Source organism: Scleropages formosus, chromosome 13 (genome assembly GCF_900964775.1).
Source record: "Scleropages formosus chromosome 13, fSclFor1.1, whole genome shotgun sequence".
In the NCBI taxonomy this organism is placed as follows: domain Eukaryota; kingdom Metazoa; phylum Chordata; class Actinopteri; order Osteoglossiformes; family Osteoglossidae; genus Scleropages; species Scleropages formosus.
This window is the reverse complement of record NC_041818.1, coordinates 6,463,077-6,485,531: the sequence shown is the minus strand read 5'-3', so window position 1 is coordinate 6,485,531 and position 22,455 is coordinate 6,463,077. Positions and strand designations below refer to the sequence as shown.

The 22,455-nt window shown below is 44.8% G+C and overlaps 1 protein-coding gene across 1 annotated transcript; it reads right to left on the bottom strand.

Annotated features, from left to right (window-relative positions):
• Positions 1-21: 21 nt before the first annotated feature.
• znf185 (zinc finger protein 185 with LIM domain) lies at positions 22-21,929 on the bottom strand. The gene is made up of 36 exons (XM_018737469.2): positions 21,789-21,929; positions 19,731-19,784; positions 18,286-18,412; positions 18,050-18,163; positions 17,396-17,425; positions 17,249-17,305; positions 15,467-15,517; positions 15,275-15,355; positions 13,935-14,015; positions 13,684-13,728; positions 12,587-12,679; positions 12,409-12,474; positions 11,286-11,351; positions 11,148-11,192; positions 10,556-10,615; positions 10,357-10,416; positions 7,824-7,883; positions 7,610-7,669; positions 7,312-7,371; positions 5,637-5,696; positions 5,435-5,500; positions 5,005-5,070; positions 4,793-4,870; positions 4,487-4,537; positions 3,690-3,740; positions 3,528-3,587; positions 3,275-3,322; positions 3,125-3,172; positions 2,825-2,896; positions 2,609-2,659; positions 1,233-1,283; positions 1,071-1,130; positions 823-870; positions 673-720; positions 370-444; positions 22-91 (listed from the first exon to the last, which is right to left on the bottom strand). The coding sequence occupies exons 2-36, from the start codon at positions 19,738-19,740 to the stop codon at positions 22-24; spliced, it is 2,169 nt and encodes a 722-aa protein (XP_018592985.2). The 5' UTR covers positions 19,741-19,784; positions 21,789-21,929.
• Between the last annotated feature and the right edge of the window lie 526 nt (positions 21,930-22,455).

The window sequence follows — 22,455 nt, the reverse complement described above, 5'->3', positions numbered from 1 at the left end:
TGACATTTGAAGGTATGGGACTTACTTCCTCTCAAATGTGATAGTGTAGTTCTGGAGGTCACTTGCAGGATCACCGGTGGTTTCCTCTGGACTACAGCACAGAAAACAAAATAAATGCTGCTGTTAACACCTCCCTGCCCCAAGTAAGATGTGCGATATTCGTGTGCCTTGTTATCCCATGGTCAACCAATGAAGCTATAGGTGGATACATAGAAAGGTGCTCTGCTTTGCTGTCAAAAGTGGGGGATGATTCTCCAGAACTGAGTGTGAGGGACTGAGATTAAAAGGTTAGTGTGATCATGCATGTTGTGTTTTGATGCTTAATACTGAGATTTATTATGACTCATACAAGGTGTCTCATATTCATACCTTGTTGTGTTTGTGCTGAAAGGAATAACAGTATCTGCAAGGGCATCCAGAGCACCACCCTCCATGCTCTCCATCCTACAGCGAAACAAACACATATACTGGACTCGTGCTATTTAATGGGGGCTTCATCAAGTGCACAGGCAACTGCTCGTCACAGTAAATATCCTTAGTTTAAAACTTTGATTAGCTTTGCCTTATCGGTAACTTTTGGAAACTCCAACATCTGATACAAATTTTCATTGTCCTTCATTCCTACCTTTCCATGTACCTTCTGGGAAGCAGCAGCATCGCTGCAGAACTCACCTCTGCTCGCTTTCTGGGGATGTCTGTGGGCGTGAAGGGGCTGGGGAGCTGCAATAAGGAGTGTGCTCAGTATTCATTGTGATAACGCTCATGGTGTGGGTTTGCATGTCGTTAAAAAAGCATGATGATAATGAAGGAGCATGAAGATACCTCTTGGTGTCCACAGGGAATGGGTCGAGAAGGTCCACAGTACTGTCACTGAAACACAACCATTGAAAAGAGCTTTGTTTCCTTATGTGAGAGAAGACTGTATGACTAAACTACATTGGTCAGTTGGGATAAAAGCTTATAGACAGGAATAATAAGATATTTGTCACTATACTCATAAACTATGCATTACTTTTTAGTAACTTGGGGAAAAAAATCTGCCGTTTTACAAGCGTGCGTTCAGAGCTCACCTGATTTCCGTGGGTTTGGAATCCTCAGAGATTTCAGAAAGAGCAACTGGATCTATAGTGCTGAGCCACAGTAAGAGTACGGTTAGGTTTTGGCCTGTTCAACTGCATCATTCCCTCACCATGAACACATGATAATATAACTAGAGACACTCAGGAGCCCACCTCTTGATGGAAACAGTCCTGACTGGAACGGGATCAGCTGGCTTTGTGAAGCTGAACAACAGGAAGTTCATAAATTTATCAGAAATTACAGTATACATAATACTAGTATGAATTTTTTTTTTTTTTTTTTTTTTTAAGTAATACACTTTATGGTTGTATAATTGTCTTAGGAACTAAGGTGATGACAGTCTTCTGGATGGAAGGCCTCCACCTGTCACTGAGGGCAATGGGTGGAAATCAACAAATAAACAGAATACAAGAGCTATTCTTTGTCAATTTCTTTTCTAATAATTTTGTTTACTTTCTGTTTTCCTGAAGTACATCACAAAAACACCAATACGACTGTCCATATTCACAGCTATCTTAGGTCACATTTTATGATATAACACACTGAAAAATGTGAGACCTCATCAGTAAGCTGATGATCTTTCATGCTACTGTTGCTTTAGGAAGCAGCCTACTGATTAGTTTTCCAGTGACTAAGGACTAGAATTAAGAACTTCTTTGGCAAATAAGAACATAATAGAAAACAATAATATACTGAACTAATATACACCGATAGCACAGTGATTAGAGCTGCTGCAGCCTTTGGATCGGAAGGTTGCCCGTGCAAATCTCATCTACTGCTGCACCACCCTTGAGCAAGGTACTTACCCTAAATTGCCCTAGTAAAATTACCCAGCTGTATAAATGGGTCAATAATTTTAAGCATCTTAACACTGAAAGCAACTTTGGAGTAAAGCATCAGCTAAAGATAAAGACATTTAATGGATGGTGTATCTGTTGGATAAATTATTGCTGTTAACTGTAAATTTCTTCGGTTTAAAACACTGACTTATCAGACCTGTAGGTTTCTAACGTCCAACATTCCAGTTTTGTTGCCCCTAAAAATTCCCTCCGCTCCATTCCTGTCTTTTTGCAGGTCTTCTGTAAAACAGTAGCATCACTGCGGAGCACACCTCCGGCCTTAATGTTAGCGGTGTAGACTCCGACGTAATGTAGCATCCCCCCATGGAGCTACTAGAAACCGGCTCAGGAGTCAAGGTAAAAGGAAGGTGCTCTTTAATAAACGTGTACCTGTCTATTGCCAGCAGTCTTAACAAAAACACTTCAGACAGTACAAAAGGTACAGAACACCGGAGAATCCCCCTGGGTCACTCCCAGCCCCCCTACTGCGCCCCACGGTTGAGGGAGCTATCCCTGGAACTTCCCAGAATTCCCCTCTCAAACACTGAACATAAATAGAATGACAACTAATCAGCACAAGACACACACGAACACCAACATCAACTTTTTACATGACACTGGTATAACTCCCCTCAGCACCGTTACAGTAATTTAAATATGAAGATGATAATTAAGGAGCAAGAGGATACCTTTTGGTGGCTTCCACCGGGAATGGGTCGAACAGGTCCACAGCACTGTCACTGAAAACGCAACCATGAGAGAATTAAACATAAATGGCTCTAGTAAAATTACCCAGCTGGATGAATGGTTAGGTCATTGTAACATTGGAAGTCACACTGGAGCAAAGCATTAACTAAAGGTAACACTTAACGAATTAATGAATAGCAAATCTTTCATATTTGTACCTTGTGTTTGTGTTGAAAGGAATAACAGTATCTGCAAGGGAATCCAGAGCACCACCCTCCATGCTCTCCATCCTACAGCGAAACAAACACATATACTGGACTCGTGCTATTTAATGGGGGCTTCATCAAGTGCACAGGTAACTGCTCGTCACAGTAAATATCCTTAGTTTAAAACTTTGATTAGCTTTGCCTTATCGGTAACTTTTGGAAACTCCAACATCTGATACAAATTTTCATTGTCCTTCATTCCTACCTTTCCATGTACCTTCTGGGAAGCAGCAGCATCGCTGCAGAACTCACCTCTGCTCGCTTTCTGGGGATGTCTGTGGGCGTGAAGGGGCTGGGGAGCTGCAATAAGGAGTGTGCTCAGTATTCATTGCGATAACGCTCATGGTGTGGGTTTCCATGTTGTTAAAAAAGCATGATGTTAATGAAGGAGCATGAAGATACCTCTTGGTGTCCACAGGGAATGGGTCGAGAAGGTCCACAGTACTGTCACTGAAACACAACCATTGAAAAGAGCTTTGTTTCCTTATGTGAAAGAAGGCTGTATGACTAAACTACATCGGTCAATTAGGATAAAAGCTTATAGACAGGAATAATAAGCTATTTATTTGTCATGATATTCATAAACTATGCATCACTTTTTAGTAACTTGGGGAAAAAAATTCTGCCGTTTTACAAGCGTGCGTTCAGAACTCACCTGATTTCCGTGGGTTTGGAATCCTCAGAGATTTCAGAAAGAGCAACTGGATCTATAGTGCTGAGCCACAGTAAGAGTACGGTTAGGTTTTGGCCTGTTCAACTGCATCATTCCCTCACCATGAACACATGATAATATAACTAGAGACACTCAGGAGCCCACCTCTTGATGGAAATAGTCCTGACTGGAACGGGATCAGCTGGCTTTGTTGAGCTGAATAACAAAGTTCATAAATTTAATTTTCCTCATAAATTACAGTACACATAACACTAGTATGAATGAAAATGTATTTAAATGAAAAAAACAATATATAATTTATTGTTCTGTAAATGCTCTTTGGGGGGGGGGGGTGTGATGGTGCAGCAGGTTGGACCAGGTCCTGCTCTCTGGTGGGTCTGGGGTTCGAGTCCTGCTTGGGGTGCCTTGTGATGGACTGGCATCCTGTCCTGGGTGTCTCCCCTCCTCCTCCAGCCCCACGCCCTGTGGTGCCAGGTTAGGCTCCGGTTTGCCACGACCCCGCTTGGGACAAGCGGCTTCAGACAGTGTGTGTGCGTGCGTGCGCGTGTGCGTAAATGGTCTTAGTAACTAAGGTGGTGACAGTCTGCTAGATGGAGGGCCTCCACCTCTCTTTTGTTCCTTAACATTGGAAACAAATACGATGCCAGGGGTATTCTTTCTGTCACGTCATTCCTTTTTTAATAAGTGTGTTTCCTTCAAGTTTTCCTGAAGTACATCACTAAAACACCAATACGATTACCCATATTCACAGCTATCTGAGATCATATTTTCTGATAACATATCACACCGAAAAAAATTTTCCCTCCACTTCATTGATAGATTTTTGCAGTTTTTCCATAAAACAGTAGCATCATTGCGGAACACATCCAGCTGTAATGCTAGTCTTGTCGGTTCCCACGTAGTTTAAAAAGCATGATGATAATTAAGGAGCGTGAAGATACCTCTTGGTGGTGTCCACAGGGAATGGGTCGAGAAGGTCCACAGCACTGTCACTGAAACAAAACCATTGAAAAGAACCCAATCATTTTACAGAGTGCCTACTCATGGCACAAAACTACGCTGGAAATTATAGATATTCTATTTTATAGAGTCACTAATTTATATGGAAATGTCACTCAAACCCTGACAACGCTGCTTACAAGATTAATAATTTTTATTTTAATTGTGAAGTGCAGAATTCATTTAATATGCATCCCCTAATAAATAGAATAAGAAGCATGAGTGAAATGATGACTTGTTGTACCAACCTGTCACCCACTGCAATGAGGTCATCAATGTCCAGATCTTCGCTCGTGTCTGAGGTTGCCGGAGCTTCAGGAGGAGAACTATACAGATTGCAGAGAAACACATGACTACTGAATATTCATTGTGGCTTCAGGTCAATTACAGTGAGGATAGCAGAGTTTTCATTCACAACACCCCCCCACACCCCCCCAATGGGGCAAATTACAATTTATACCTGGGTGTGTTTGACTTTGGAGAAATGAGTGTGTCCGACAGAGCTGTGAAAGTATTCACGACAGGGCTGTGCGGGAGAGAGAAACAAAATGATGGTGTTGATGGTAAATAGAGAATAAAGAGGCAGTGAGCTGGCAATTTTTGTTCGTTCTTTGACAACAATAAAAGACAGAAGCGTTTTTTTATGAACAGATGTCACTGTAACGCTGGATCATGACAGCAGAAAGAACACACTGTTTCGTTGCTCACTAACCTTACATTCAAACCTAAGAAAGATAAATAATCGTGATAATGAACAATCAATTTATGCCAGGAAAAAATGAACAGGTTCTCACATTTAAAAACACACACACATTTTCTGAACTGCTTGTCCCTGGAAAAATAAGGCACTAATGTGGTGTGATTGTTTTTATATCTTTCCAGTTCCCTACCTTGGCTTCACTGGGCTGCTCTCTGTCTTTGGCTTCTGTTCAACAGACAGTTTAGTGTCTTTGGAGCTGTGACAGAACAGGATTATCATCAGATTTTTTTTGGCGTTAGAATGAAGTCAGGGAAACTGGTAGAGGTGATGAGAGAGAAATGCAGTGAAAATGAGAATAAGGAGAGGCAACATGCTGGTCACGTGTACAGTACCTGGTTAAGACCAGGGGGCTGGGGCCCAGAGCAGGACTTAGTTTTGATGCTGCCGCTGAGCTGTAAAATATGATGTGATGACAATAATAAATGTAGCTACATACAGAATTCATAACAGAGATACTAAATGTTATTACAGTATTTATAATGGAGAGAGAGCGAGACAGACATGGGGACAGAGCCTTTTACATGCTCCATTATTTTCGCATTGTCCTTTAAAATTGTCCCTATTGTTGACCGACTGTAGCCTAACGTTTTTCCCGATGTTTATGGGAAGTTAATCTTTTTCCGACCACTTTATTATTTCCACTCTAGTTTCAATCAAGATCGTTTTCCTTTTCTCTGATGCATCATCATCACTTGCCTGACATTTATGCTTTGGTGCCATGGTTAAGAGGGTAAAAACAAAACAAAGGCAAATACAGTAACACGAGACACTTAACAGCAAAGGTGGTCTGTGTCATACTGAGCCAGTAGGAGACTAAGGTAGGTAGGTGTGTGTGGGGACCCAATCGTGGGATCTTTATTGTCGCTACACAAGGGAGCAGGCGAGACTCGTGGTCGGGGACAGGTGTGGGTCGGCTGATGCACAAACGTAGGTCTTGGAGAGAATCCAACGTCATAGTTGAGGAGGCGATGCAAGTGTCAGGAGCCGTGGACATCAGAAGTGGGAACGAGGGATTGAGAAGAATGAGGGACTTGAAAGGAATGGATACCGTAGGGTGTCCTGGGTTCACTCGAAAGCACTAGAGAGACAGGTTTCTCAAACGAGATTTCACAACCACACACAGGGCGTGTAGGTGTGGCTTCTTTATTCCTTGCTGCTCTGATTTCGGGCAGGTGCGGACGTTCAGGGCGAGGTTGTAGTCGTGGCCGTGACAGTCCGACTAAAAAGAAGGAAGTCTTTGCCCTGCCTTGGGCTCACGTGCCAGCCAACGAACCGCTGTAGACGTCCAATGTTTTGATACACGTTGCAAAGTAGTGCCGTTTGTCAATACAAATCATTGCACGTAACTGGAATTTCAATATAATAGGCTTTACGGGGGGGGGGGGGGGGGGGGGTGGTTCGTAACTACGTGTTGAATAAAGTCGGACGTTCGTAACCTGGGGACTGCCTGTAATGTACTGTAGTTGGCGCAACAGTACCATCAACTGTTTCCTGTCATGTTCGCTTTGTGCAGTTGCGGCGCAAGAATGACTGCCAAGTTGCCTCCCTATTCTACTGAGCAAAACTCAAAATCAACTGGTCTTCTCTTCACTCACTGAGTACATTAACAGTTCACTGCAGTAAATTACATTGTTTCTTTATTTTGAATAATTGTCCCCACTTATTTACCATAGCTTTTATTACTGAATGTTCGTTGCTGTCCAATGAATGTAAGGGAAACAAAATTTGTTTAAAAAAATAAGAAAAAAGTACTGCCTAGAGACACACCCACTGTTGACCTAAAATGTTGGAAAATCATGAAGTGTTTGATATTGCGCAAAAATCATGGGTCAATCATTTGGCTTCTGTTCAACCGACAGCTTAGTGTCTTTGGAGCTGTGACAGAACAGGGTTATCATCAGATTTTTTTGGCATTGGAATGAAGTCAGGGAAACTGGTGGAGGTGATGAGAGAGAAATCAGGGAAAAACAATGAGAAGAAGCAACATGGTGGTCACGTGTACAGTACTTGGTTAAGACCATGGGGCTGGGGTCCAGAGCAGGGCTTAGTTTCGCTGCTTCGGCTGAGCTGTAAAATAAAGAAATTAACCCCAAATTATGTCACATGGAAATGAAATTAAATATTAGCCTTTCTAACATCACGACAATGCAGTGTCTCCTTGCCGACTTTATATGTGTTGAAATTCATAAATGGGAAATTACTGTATGTTGCGTATTGCACTAATGGGGCTCACATTTAACACATTTCAATATATATATAAGAATGCTGTGACATCATCACCGTCCTCAGATCTCCAGACCCCTACCTGGTCTTCACTGGACTGGCTTGTCTCTTCTGTTCAACAGGCAGCTTGGTGTCTTTGGAGCTGCGAGATCAACAGAAATGCGATTAGCAGCTGTACGCAGCTATAAATGGGGAACTGAAGACTGGGGGAACAGGAGAAAGTGAGATGGTGAATGTGTTGGAGCAGAGCAGAACAGAAGCACATTGTAGTTCCATGACTGGGGTTAGTACAACACCTTGCTGGGGTGGTGGGACTGGGCTCAGGAGCAGGGTTCACTTTCTGTACGTTCACCAAACTGCAAGAGAGCAAACCCACACAAACACCCATTTTCAGAATTCATTTTATTCATTCAGAGTCATACTAATTTTACAACTTTCCTAGAAAATACAGGGCGTAAGGAGGACTGCCCCCAGGTTCGGATGCCAGGGTACACACAAAATCTTGCTAACAGGGACACACAAAGGACAAAGAAATTGTTAATATTGTGAGACAACAAACAGAAGTTAAACTCACAAAACCCCAAGAATAATCTACATAAATCCTTCGACTTGCAAATGCAAATCCTCTGTATCCAAAATCTTGGAATAACTGCTCTTGGCTTTTGATACCCCATCTTCGATTTCAGTAACGAAAAAAATCCAAATTAAGCAAGTTATGTGAAGTGTGTCCAACAAAATTTGAAAGCCGTGCATTATGCGGGAGAACTGGAGGTACAGTAGAGGCAGTTCACCGGATTACGAACGAGTTCCGTTGCTCAGTCTAAGTCGAATTTGTACGTAAATCAGAACAGTTAGGTACAGTTTTTATCTAAGGTCTGTTAATCAAATGTTTGTCTTAGAATATAGTATATCGTCTACCTTTCGATGCATAAAAACATTAAAGAAATACTTCCCGATACACTAAAACATCAACACAGTAATAAGAAATGTAATGACAATAAATGTAGCTACATACAGAATTTATAATAGAGATACTAAATGTTATTACAGTATTTATAATGGAGAGAGAGCGAGACAGACATCGGGACAGAGCCTTTTACATGCTCCATTATTTTCGCCTTGTCCTTTAAAATTGTCCCTATTGTTGACCGACTGTAGCTTAACGTTTTCCCCGATGTTTATGGGAAGTTAATCTTTTTCCGCCCACTTTATTATTTCCACTCTAGTTTCAATCAAGATCGTTTTCCTTTTCTTTGATGCATCATCAGCACTTGCCTCACATTTATGCTTTGGTGCCATGGTTAAGAGGGTAAAAACAAAACAAAGGCAAATACAGTAACACATGAGACACTTAACAGCAACGTGGTCTGTGTCATACTGAGCCAGAAGGACACTAAGGTAGGTAGGTGTGTGTGTGTGGACCCAGTCATGGGATCTTTATTGTCGCTACACAAGGGAGCAGGCGAGACTCGTGGTCGGGGACAGGTATGGGCCGGTTGATGCACAAACGTAGGTCTCGGAGAGAATCCAACGTCATAGTCGAGGAGGCGATGCAAGTGTCAGGAGCCGTGGACATCAGAAGTGGGAACGAGGGATTGAGAGGAATGAGGGACTTGGAAGGAATGGATACCGTAGGGTGTCCTGGGTTCACTCGAAAGCGCTGGAGAGACAGGTTTCCCGAACAAGATTTCACAACCACAGGGCGTGTAGGTGTGGCTTCTTTATTCCTTGCTGCTCTGATTTCGGGCAGGTACGGACGTTCAGGGCGAGGTTGTAGTCGTGGCCGTGGCAGTCCGACTGAAAAGAAGGAAGTCTTTGCCCTGCCTTGGGCTCACGTGCCAGCCAACGAACCGCTGTAGACGTCCAATGTTTTGATACACGTTGCAAAGTAGTGCCGTTTGTCAATACAAATCATTGCACGTAACTGGAATTTCAATATAATAGGCTTTACGGGGGGGGGGGGGGGGGGGGGGGTGGTTCGTAACTACGTGTTGAATAAAGTCGGACGTTCGTAACCTGGGGACTGCCTGTAATGTACTGTAGTTGGCGCAACAGTACCATCAACTGTTTCCTGTCATGTTCGCTTTGTGCAGTTGCGGCGCAAGAATGACTGCCAAGTTGCCTCCCTATTCTACTGAGCAAAACTCACAATCAACTGGTCTTTTCTTCACTCACTGAGTACATTAACAGTTCACTGCAGTAAACTGCATTGTTTCTTTATTTTGAATAATTGTCCCCACTTATTTACCATAGCTTTTATTACTGAATGTTCGTTGCTGTCCAATGAATGTAAGAGAAACAAAATTTGTTTAAAAAAAAAAACATAATAAAGTACTGCCTAGAGAGACACCCATTGCTGACCTAAAATGTTGGAAAATCATGAAGCGTTTGATATTGTGCTGAAATCACAGGTTGATAGTTCTAAAGGTGTTTTACAGCATTTTCGTGATATTTGAAAAAAAATTGGTTTGGAGGTTTCTGTTTTTTTTTTTTCCCCCCTCTCAGTACCATTTTCATGAATGGATCAATTTCATAAATCAAAGGATACCTGTATAAACTCAGCGAGCCAATCTCATGGAAAGTTCCAGTATCTAACCCTGGAGCTGCAACACAGCACTAACTGCCTTCAGACTGAGTCAGTAATGAATATGGCACACACAGGACAACTTCAAATTATTTTCTTTGAAAACAATATTTTGTTTCCCGTTGGCCAATCTTGCATCACTGAGGATGCAGTTCACAACAGTATCACAGTAAGAAATGCTCAGATCAGTAAACAGCGCTGATGCCATATTATTATTATTATTGTCCTCAAATCTAGTTCCCTACCTGGTCTTCAGTGGACTTGTCTCCATCTTTTGTTCAACAGCCACCTTAGTGTCTTTGGAGCTGTGAAATACACACATTTATGATTAACAGTGGTTTAAAGATTAAAAAAGGGGGTAAGAAGAAGCTGGTGGATGGTGTGAAAGAGAGAGGAAGAGTGGTGGTAATGGAGAGGGGGAGATGGTGGTCCCATTCATAGTACCTGGTTGGTTTCAGGGGGCTGGGTTCAAGAGCAGTGCTGGGTTTCTGCGTCTTCACTGAACTGCAGGACAACAAATTAAACAACATTTTGTCTTAGAGATAAAAGTACATATTAAGTCACATCACTTTTGTTTTACTAACTTACAATATATTTAAAACAATCTATTCAGTATTAAGGGAGGGGTATGGTGGCGCAGCGGGTTTGGCCGGGTCCTGCTTTCCGGTGGGTCTGGGGTTTGAGTCCCGCTTCGGCTGCCTTGCGACGCACTGGCGTCTCGTCCTGGGTGTCCCCCCTCCCCCTCCAGCCTTATGCCCTGTGTTGCCAGGTTAGGCTCCAACTCCCCGCGACTCCACATGGGACAAGCGGTTTCAGATAGTGTGTGTGTATATTCAGTATCAGATTTGAGAAGCCACAGTGATTCACATTCAGGATGTTTGCTCTGTGGAATGAACACGGTAATAATGACAGTTGGTGTGTAAAGTTTTTCTAAAAGGGGTCGGAGGAAGGGACGTGGTGAGAGAGGGATTGAGAGTAGGAATGGAGCAGGGGAACGTGGGTCACGGTGCTCATATGGAAGGTGTGTGTACACTACCTGTTAGGGTCCAAAGCAAGGCTTGGTTTCTGTGTGTCCACAGCGCTGGGAGACAGTGAGTAAACACTGGATGAGGACAGATTTCATTCACAACAACCCCCGCCCCCCAACCCCCACGGTGCAAATTACAATTTATACCTGGGTGTGTGTGACTTCTGAGAAACGATTGTGTCCGACAGAGCTGTGAAAGTGTTCACGTCAGGGCTGTGCGGGAGAGAGAAACAAAATGATGGTGTTGATGGTAAATAGAGAATAAAGAGGCAGTGAGCTGGTAATTTTTGTTCTTTCTTTGACAACAATAAAAGACAGAAGCGCTTATATGTACAGATGTCACTGTAATGCAATGCTTCAGTTTGTTTGTTTGCTCAAATATGCATTGAACACCAGTGTGGAGATATTCAAGTGTTTGGGAGCCCATGATGAGCAGCATTATAATTTACATTTTTTTCACATTTATCTGACGCTGTCTCCAACGTGGGTTTGACCGGGTCCTGCTCTCCGGTAGGTCTTGGGTTCGAGTCCCGCTTGGGGTCCCTTGCAACGGACTGGCATCCCATCTTGGGTGTGTCCCCTCCCCCTCCAGCCTTACGCCCTGTGTTGCCGGGTTAGGCTCCGGCTCCCCGCGACCCCACATGGGACAAGCGGTTTCAGAAAATGTGTGCATGTGTGTGTCTCCAACGTGACTTACATTGTTAAACTACTTAATGATATACACTAATAGTGATGGGTAATTGTTACTGTATCAATTCAGGGTAAATACAGTGCTGCTTGAAAGTATGTCTACCCTATAAGAATGGTCATCATTCTTGTATAAAACGTTCAAATAAACTTCAATCCAAAACTTATAAATTTGTATTAGCATTTTAAAATGACCATGATTTACACCCGATTCTGCTTATCTACTTGATTTAACCAATTCAACTTGAGGTTCACTTATTTTTACACCTGCATTACTTTCCTGTTTCTACTACACACATGATTTCTAAAGCAACACATGGGATTGGTCATTACACACCTATTATGTCAAATGAGAAACACTGATTCTCATTACATAACTATTTTGTGGTAAAACGAGGGGACAAAAGGGCTTTGTATACTTTCAAGCAGCGCTGTGCCTTGCTGAAGGGTACCACAGCAAGAAGGGGGATCTGATGAACCTGGGTCCGTCAAATGCAACACCAAAGCTGGAACAACTACAATACCTGCTGCTCCGCTATCTGAATTATATGATTCTCGAGTACATGATGCAGATGTTCTGTACCTGGATTTCACCGGGCCGGTTGGTGTCGCTGTCTTCAGTTCAACAGTCGGCTTACTGTCTTTGGAGCTGTGGAATAATCACAGCTGGGATGAGCAAAGGTCTCTAGCTCCATTTGGGGCGCAGAGGAGACGGTAACACACAGAGGCGTAAATGAGGAAATAAAGCAGACAGTGCCTACCTCGGCTGAGGAGCTGTGCTCTGCGGGGTGAGGGCAGGGAGTTTGACCTCCTTCGACATCTCTGTGCGCTCATCGTCCTCATCAATTACCACCCTGCACATGAACACACACACACAAATACGCAACAGGATAGTAAAATATAAGCTAGGTAGTTTTTTTTTTTCCCCCCCAAAAACAGTTTAGAATTATCTAATTCATTAGGAATGTTATATTTAGACATAAAATGTTTTTCATACACACAGACACACATTTACATATATGTGGCCTTCCCGCTATTGTCATCAGACCTCTGCAGCTGATACAGAATGCTGCTGCATGGGTCGTATTTGACCTCCCAAAGCGTTCCCATGTATCTTCTCTACTCGTTTCTCTGCCTTGGCTTCCTATAGCTGCCTGGATCAAAATTTAAGACCCTGGTTATTGCCTACAAACGCATCAATAGAACTGCTCCTAGCTATTTACAAGACTTGATCAACCGCTACACCCCAACCAGACTGCTTTGCTCATCTACTTCTGCTCGCTTGGTAGTCCCACGCATGAAAAGTAAAAGCACGGAGGTTCTCAGTTCTGGCTCCGTTGTGGTGGAATGACCTCCCCCTCTCACTCAGAACTGCTGAATCTCTGTCCGTATTTAAAAATGGTCGGGGGGGGAAAAGAAAAAAATCATTTTCTGGACTCACTTTACCCATGATCTCTTAAGCTCATGTGAGGTGTAATAACTTTATGATCATGCCTGGATAAGCCTTTACACAGCTGCTACTCCTGTATTGTACGTAAATGTTTGTGTATCCCCCCCCCCCGCCCAAAAAAATTTGGTAGGAAAGTGATCAGGATTCGTCAATCCTGAGTTTTATGCAGCTACTCGTATAATGAACGTCAGTGCTTATACTGCAACTATGTCTCTTTCTCCTAAATTAAAGCACAAATTGTATTTTCCGAGATGTACATTGCTTTGGAGAAAAGTGTCTGCTAAATGAATAAATATTATATATATAGATCTTCATGTGTTTTTTTTTTTTCTGATATACTAGCAGTGATACATTTGTTTTTTCATCAGCGTTTAAAATAAAGGTAAATTTGCAACAACAACTCCTTACCTTTTAACTACGAATGACGGAATGACTTTTGGTTGGTCCACAGCCCTGGAGATTGAAGAATGAGAAACCACTCAGAAAGGAGGCAGGAGCCCACAGAGCGTGCGGTGAATTCATCAGTACGGACGCATACAAAGAAAGAAAGAAGGAAGGGGTAAGCAGCTCGTGTTTGATAGACATACAGATCTGTGCACAAACACACACACACGTACGTGTGGGTCATGGTGTGCATGCAGAAAGACAGCATTACTCACTCATATTTTTTGGCTGCCGAGAGGACATAGGAGCGCTGTCGCACGGCGGAGCTCCTGAGAACGCCGCTGGCCGCCTCGGTCCTGGATCCAACGGAAACAAACATTTTAGAAGGTGAGGCGAGTCATTCTTCTGAGGCTCACTCAACAAGTGAGTTTCTTCCCCGCAGACCATGTGAGCACAATGGTATTTGGAAGAACGAGAAACGCTTTCAGTAGCTGACAATAATAAATTAACAAGCTGACGCTACCTTTGCGAGCATATCCCGAAGTTTATTCTGGGTACGTGTTTCTCTAGTCTTTAAGAGAGCAACATGTCAAAAGCGGGCGGAAGCCAATGAACAAAAGAATTGGTCGCTGGATTTTTGTCATGTTAAAGTATTTGTGCACAGGGCTGGATTTGGTGTTTTGGCTCTAGGCACTTTCACTATGAAGTGTGCAAAAACGGGCGTAAACACTAACTTCATTATATCAATTGACATAATACGCTTCAGACTATTATAATGCTAAACCCCATTATGAATGGAGAAGCTAGAGAAAGAAACTGAGGAAATGGGCAAAAATTCCGAAATTGTTTTTAAAATAAATATGAAGTTCTAGTGGCATTAGGGGAGTGCGGTGGGCAGTGGGCTTGGCTGGGTCCTGCTGCCTGGTGGGTCTGGGGTTTGAGTCCCGCTGGGGGTGCCTTGCAATGGACTGGCATCACGTCCTGGCTGTGTCCCCTCCCCCTCCAGCCTTCCGCCTTGTGTTGCCGGGTTAGGCTCAGGCTTGCCGAGACCCCGCTTGAGACGAGCGGTTTCAGTCAGTGTGTTTGTATTGGCATTAAATTTCTGCCTCCCAATCTCCCCTCCCCCCCCATTATTTTTTCTCCTCCTTTATTATTTCCCTCCTTCATATGCCCTAAAAATTTGGTGGGCCCTCAGCACCGTGCCTACATTTCCTCATTGGAAACCCAGCACTGTTCAAACAGCATGAACAGGTTAATTCAACAATAATTTGTTAATTAATTTAATCAGACCACAAACAAATGAGAAAATATTAATATGCGTGGGTCTGGGAGAGGAAAATGCTGAGTTACTTGAACTGTGGCCAAAGGCAGTTGCTATGGTGACACACTCAACCTTAATGGCATTTTTGTTTATCCAGTGTCATAAATGGATACAGTATAAACCAGACTGCAACGCAGCTAAATACTGTAAATATAATCTTCTGCGCAAACATCTTGGGCGACCTGTGTCGACAATTTTAAAATATGTCAGCAGGTCCGCGATAGAGTGGCAATAGGCCGCTGAAAGAAACAGTAACAGGGTTCGAGTGCGGTGTTGTGCCGTGTTCCTCCTCACCGTCTCTCATGCTCCTCGGTAGACAGCAGGTCATCATCCTGAGCGAAGCCGCCCGTGCCCGACCGCAAAATATGAGGGGCTCTGGGGAACACGCAAACAGCTCATGACACCGTGAAACACATATACAGTAAATACATGCGCACACATTGAGACAGATCCTGCTGACAAACATCGCAACTGATGGTGTCTCACATTTTCTTGTAGCTCTCAGTGGGCTTCTTGATGAAGGTGGTCGAGGTAGCACTGAGGAACAGAACAGAACAGAACGGGGCGCCACACTAAGATGGCATTTTACATCTCGGATCGTAATACTCCAAGTAAAACCACTGAACATCTGGATTTAGCACAAAAATCCAACACAGCTAATAATGCATTCCTTTTAGCCCAAACTCCAGATATATAGTACATACACTCATTGGCCACTTTGTTAGGCTCAACTGCTCGTTAACGCAAATATCTAATCAGCCAATCACATGGCAGCATCTCAATGCATTTAGCCATGTAGACATGGTCAAGACGATCTGCTCAAGTTCAAACTGAGCATCAGAATGTGAAGAAAGGCGATTTAAGTGACTTTGAACGTGGCATGGTTGTTGTTGCCAGACGGACTGGTTTAAGTATTTCAGAAACTGCTGATCTACTGGGATTTTCATGCGCAGCCATCTCTAGGGTTTAAGAGAATGGTCAGAAAGAGAAAATATCCAGTGAGCAGCAGTACTGTGTGTGAAAATGCCTTGTTGATGCCAGAGGTCAGAGGAGAATGGCCAGAGTGGTTCGAGCTATTAGAAAGGCAACAGTAACTCAAATAACGACTCGTTACAACCGAGGTATGCAGAAGAGCATCTCTGAACGCACAACACGTTGAACCGTGAAGCAGATGGGCTACAGCAGCAGAAGACCACACCGGGTGCCCCTCCTGTCAGCTAAGAACAGGAAACTGAGGCTACAATTCGCAAGGGTTCACCAAAATTGGATAATAGAAGATTGTAAAAACGTTGCCTGGTCCGATGAGTCTCGATTTCTGCTGCGACATTCAGATGGTAGGGTCAGAATTTGGTATAAACGACATGAAAGTATGGATCCATCAACGGTTCAGGCTGGTGGTGGTGTAATGATGTGGGAAATATTTTCTTGGCACACTTTGGGCCCCTTAATGCCACAGCCTCCCTGAGTATTGTTGCTGACCATGTCCACCCCTTTATGACCACACTGTACCCATCTTCTGATGGCTACTTCCAGCAGTATAACACTCCATGTCACAAAGCTCAAATCATCTCAAACTGGTTTCTTGAACATGACAATGAGTTCACTATACTCAAATTGCCTCCACAGTCACCAGATCTCAATCCAGTAGAGCACCTTTAGGATGCGGTGGAACGGGAGATTCGCATCATGGATGTGCAGCTGAGAAATCTGCAGCAACTGCGTGATGCTATCATGTCAATATGGACAAAAATCTCTGAGGAATGTTTCCAGCACCTTGTTGAATCTATGCCACAAAGAATTAAGGCAGTTCTGAGGGCAAAAGGGAGTCCAACCCAGCACTAGCAAGGCATACCTAATAAAGTGGCCAGCAAGTATAGCTCTACAGTATATTTCACTGAGAATGATCTGTCAGACACGGTTACAGCACATGTATAAGATTAAATTTCGTTCAATTTGCTTTATTTTTAGAGCATTGGATAAAGTACAGAAGACAGTACAGAATAGCTGCAGTTGTAGCTGTTAGGATGTCAGCTGGCAGCTGAGGAGAGGAAAACAAAAAAAGACTCCCACTGTGAAAGAAGGGTGGAAAATAAATCTGTGGGGGTCCAAGTACTAGTTTCTGCTTACCAAATATAAGAGAACCTTAAGAATAACAGATGCGAGGTAAGTTTAATGGCCTAGTATGTTTGCACATGCAAGGAGTTTCACTTAGTCGATGCTCTTTCAACGTCAGTTAAAGAATAACATTATCAGTGTATGCCAGCTCACCTGGTGCCGTTGGTCACAGACGAAGCTTTCTCAGTGTCGGTCCGTGTGAAAACTCCCCTGTGGAAAACAAAGGATGGCACCTGCTCATTTCCTCACAATAACTCCTTAGATCCACAGTCCATCGGCACAACGGCAGGACTGCCTTACCTGATCAGATACCCGGAGGATGCCTTTGCCCTGTAGGAAGGAAGACAGAACGACAGTCACTTCCACTCAGTTTTTTTCTTTGCGCCTGTGAACCTCAACTGATTTTTAAATACTTACCTTTTCATTTTTTTTTCTCCCCCCCAGTATGTTAGAAATGGCAAGCCCTGATACGTTCAAAGACTTAATCCACCGTCATGCTGCAGAATTATAAAAACGTACGTTTTTTTTTTTTTTTTTACGGCACGGTGCCACAGCGGGCACCACTGGTGCCCCGCAGCTCCTGGGCTGTCCAAATAGATGTAGGTTCAAAAAAACAGCTCACTGTGTGGAGTTTGCATGTCCGTTCTGAGTTTATGAGGGTTTCCTCCTACAGTCCAAAGACTCGTGTTTCAGCTGAATAGGCGACTGAACTGACCATGGTATGTGTGTCAAAAAATGTGTTAAATTGCCCTGCAGTGTAAATGGATGTAGGCAGTTTGCTGCACTATATCCAACACTGGAAGTCACCTTAAATAAAGGTGTGAGCTAAACACTAGTTAATAACCATATACGGCTTTTGAGGGAAGCATCCACTAAATGAATAAACGTACGTTGAATCTATACTGCGTGATTCCGGCACGGCAGTGCAATTGCAGCAATATCGTGAACATTTACCCTTCGCTGGAGGTCGGAGAAGCAGGTGGGGTAGAGGAGGCAGCAGCCGGGGATGCGGAGGGGTTAGGGTCAGCAAAGACTCCATTAGTGCGGTTTGCCCTCACCTCCGCTACCCTGCGGACAGAGCGAGGGCAGGGCCAAGAACCCGTACAAGAACCCATCAACACCACTGCGCTTTTCATTCAAAAAACATTTCAAACGTGGTAAAAGTAAATCCACGCAGACATATGGGTTACCATGGCTTCTCCTCCTGCTCCTGCTCCTGTTCTACCTCGGACTCCGAGCGGCGCTGTATCCAGCTGTTGTCCCCCTTTAGAGCGGTCCGAACCTTTGTGGTCCGGAACACAGACTGTCTGTCCCCTTCTGCAAATCACAGTTTGGACACGTGAGATGGGGACGGCCGATAGCGTAGTGGTTAGAGCGCCTGCCTTTGGACCCACAGGTTCGAGCTTCACCTCTGGCTGTAGTACCCTTGAGCAAGGTACTTACCCTAAATTGCTCCAGTAAAATTACCCAGCTGTATAAATGGGTAAATGATCGGAACCTTAACATTGTAAGTCGCTTTGGAGAAAAGCATCAGCTAAACGAATAAATGAATCGGAGCCCTTCACAGGGCCACAAACACGCCCTGGATACATGAAGCATATACAATGCTGCTTGAAATTATGGGAACCCTGCAGGGATGGTCATTATTGTCGAATAAAATACTAAAACTTGTAAAATCTAGATCTTAAATGTTAAAAATAAATTTAAATGATTATGATCAGGTGTGCACATCATAATCGTTTAATTTTTACTGCATTACTTCTGTTTATCCACTATACACATGATTTCCTCTAAATCAACATATTGCACGTGATAACTGGTCATTACACACCTATTACGTCAGATGAGAAACGCTGCTTCTCATTACATAAAAATTTCAGGGTAAAACTAAGGGACACGGGGGGGTGCATACTTTCGAATGGCACATCATCATTGACCCTAAAGCAAATCGATATTACGTACATGTCCTGGTCACCCACAAAACATGCACAAATGCACATGCGGGACACTCAGAAACAGGGGAGCTCACGAGCGCCGTACGCAGATATACATGCAAACGACGTTACACGTTAAATCGAAGGGCGGGAGCTCGGACTGCTGACGCAACCGTCCTCCGCATAAATCACACACCCGTTCACGGTTTACAAAAACTGAAGAGAATGTGAAGAATGAGCGGAAGAATGCAAATACATCCCTTTTCAGGTTCACGGGGAAGTAAAGCAGCGGTAGAATGCCACACGGCGCCTTTACTCGCAGCTCTCCTGCGGCCGCCACACGGCTCAGCGACAGCACGTATCTTAAAAGGCCAAGGATGAGGGCAATTCGGAGCTGTCATATCCGTTTATTCAGCACGATACTGAAGCAGTTCGTGATCATTGCTTAGATTTACCATGTTAACCATCTTAAAATTATTTTGCTCATTTATACACCTGGGTAGTTTTTCCCAGAGCAATTCAGGCTGAGTAGCTTGCCCAACGACACTACAGCACGAGGCGGGATTCGAACCTGGGTCCTTCGGGTCCGAAAGTGACAGTTGGACGTAGGGCAAACACACACGTGGTGTGTAAACTCGTGTCTCGTCATTCGGGTACGAGAACCGATTTCGATTCCGTTTCAGTCCGGCATCAAGACTCACCTTTTGACATGATCAGCCGCTGTCCTCTGTTTCAGCTCTCTCTTCGGGATTAACCTGCGTCGGACACAAACAAGAACAGTGTGGAAGGTTCTAGTACATTCCTGTAGTTGCTACTAGTGTGGCACAGCGAGTAGCCCTGCTGTCCCACAGCGCCTGGACGGTGCGAGAGGACATGGGTTCGATCCCTGCTCGGTCTGTGTGGAGTTTCCATGTTCTTTCCTTGGGGTGCTCTGGTTTCCTCCCACAGTCCAAAGACATGCTGTTCATGTTCACCCATAGCATGTGAGTGACAGAGTGTGTTCCACTGATGTATGGATGAGTGACCCAGTGTAAATAGTGGATCTAACACTAAGTCACCGCGGTGAATAAGGTGTGTGGGCTAATGACACTACATAGAGTTCGTTGGAAGTCACTTTGGAGAAAAGCGTCTGCTAAATAAGTGTAAATGTAGCAGCACTGCCAAAACAAGGCAGGAACTGGTTCACCGTGGGCAGTCAGGACAAGGTTCAGTCCAATCAGTGGCAGGTCATTGTGGATTCCACCAGACACCTGTTTGACCACACCGCATCTTTCGGTCCCACCAGACCCCTCCCTTGGCACCCATCTCCCAGCATTCCTTAGTATCGCTGTCCGACAACGCGGCACATCTCGTCCTGCCGCATTCTGGCAAGAGAGCCAAGAAAAGCATGCAATGTCAACACACTCAGTTTCCTACTCACCCCAACAAAAATTCCAAAAACGTGGAGCAAACTAGAATAAATCGCATTCATGTGCATGGCCACTTCTCGAGCGACTTACACGGAGCGGCTGCTAAATGTGTCACCCTGAAGCAATAGCGCGTGGCTCATAACCGATATGCCGATTGTATAATTTGCATTCAGTCATATGGTATCAGATGGTATCCGACAAGCAGGAATGTGTCGGACTTGCACTTTGGCAAAAATGATGCAGCGCAGACATAAAAATGCTGAATCCACATTGGGGGGGGGGACCTGTTGTTGCCAGGAACTTAAATTTACAGCTTGTTACACTGTAGGCCTAGAACGGCCGTAAACGTGCGGAAAATTACGCCTGCTACGTCTAAACGCAGCGCGAAGGCGTTAAAAAGCACTTTACGGGGCGCCCTCTCCGGGGACACGTTTGTTGTGTTTATACAGGTCTGTTCATTGGTCCCGTAGCGCTGTCGCCGCTCCCGAGACGGGAGGCGCGGCAGCCAGTTTGGCAACGCCAGCTTCCAGCGTCACTTTCCCTTCGTCGCCATTATTTAACAAGAACAAATCCGCCTGCGCCCAAAAATCCATCATTACGCACTCTTTCGCAATTTCCCACAATCCCGCTGGCAGCCAGGAGTGTTCCTTTTCACCGACACCGTGCTGGGATACAGGGAACCGGATAAAGCCAAACACACACAGAGTCTGAAACCGCTTGTCCTCAGCAGGGTTGCGGCAAACCGGAGCCTAACCCGGCAGCACGGGGCGTAACGGGACACACCCAGGACGGGACGCCAGTCCATCACAAGGCACCCCAAGCGGGACTCGAACCCCAGACCCACTGGAGAGCAGGCACAGGCCACACCTGCTGCACCCCCCTAAAGCCAAATCAAGTTGGCAAATGTTGGCGATCCAAAGAAAGCCTTTCAAAGAGCCTTTCCACAGTCCACGCTGTGAAGCACCTGCTATTCCCCTCCCTCTCTTTCTCAAAAAGAGGAGGCAGCAAAGTAAAACCAGGTACACGCCCGGCACAATACAGTCGGTCATTCTCCCGAGTGTCAGTCTGGACAAAAACAGCAGGAGCGCATAGGAAGGAAATATTTAATAAACACTTTTAAAAGATGAAGACATAATGGAAAATTACGAGACGGGAGGTAAATAGAGATTTGCGCTTGCGATCACACGCACACGACCGTAGCGCTGCCGTTTACCTGCCGCTCGTCTCACTGCAAATCCGCAGGTTCCTGCCACCAACCCTTGCCCTCGCCAGAACGACGCGGACTGCCTTACGCGGACTTCGGCCTTCAGTTCCGGAGCCCGAGAGGCAAATTCGAAGGCAAAAACTCACCTGAAACGGCGTGTGCAGACGCTACGCGGTCCGTGAAGATCCTCTCGCTGCGACAGGTGTCTCGCACACTGATGGGGTACGGGCGTCACCACAGGACAAGCTCAACCAGTCAGTGAAGCTCAGCCTCGCCCCAGCAGGAGGAGGCGTAGCAACGTGTGTGTGTGTTTGCACTGCATGTTGATTTGTTGCTCTCTTCATTTCTCCCATTCTTTGGACCCGTGACTTTGGCCCGATGGGACTGTGTGGCTGCGGCTTGAGCTTAGCAGGGGGGGCGACCTCCCTCCGAAGCACTGGGGGGGGGGGGGAAGAGCACAGCGCCCAACATTGTGGTGCAGGCTTTAGAAAGAGTCACCCCCCCCCCACTCACTCACCCACGGCCCTTACTTCTCACCCCAATTCCACAGATGCCGTGACGGGTGGCTCTCTCTCGTTGTCCTCTTTTATTTTGCTCTGCGGTCAAGTGGCAACCTCATGCCCCGAACCCAAGGATTGGTTTCTAATCCTCACCTCTCATAGAGTAGAGGAAATAGCTCTAACACTCATCCTGCGTTTTGGGAAGGAGAGGCACTTTTGATGACCACAGATTAAGGTCACGTAACATTATCTGAATGCTGGTAATAACAGACTAATGACCCGAGTTACTGTTCTGAGCGGGAAAGGGGTTTTA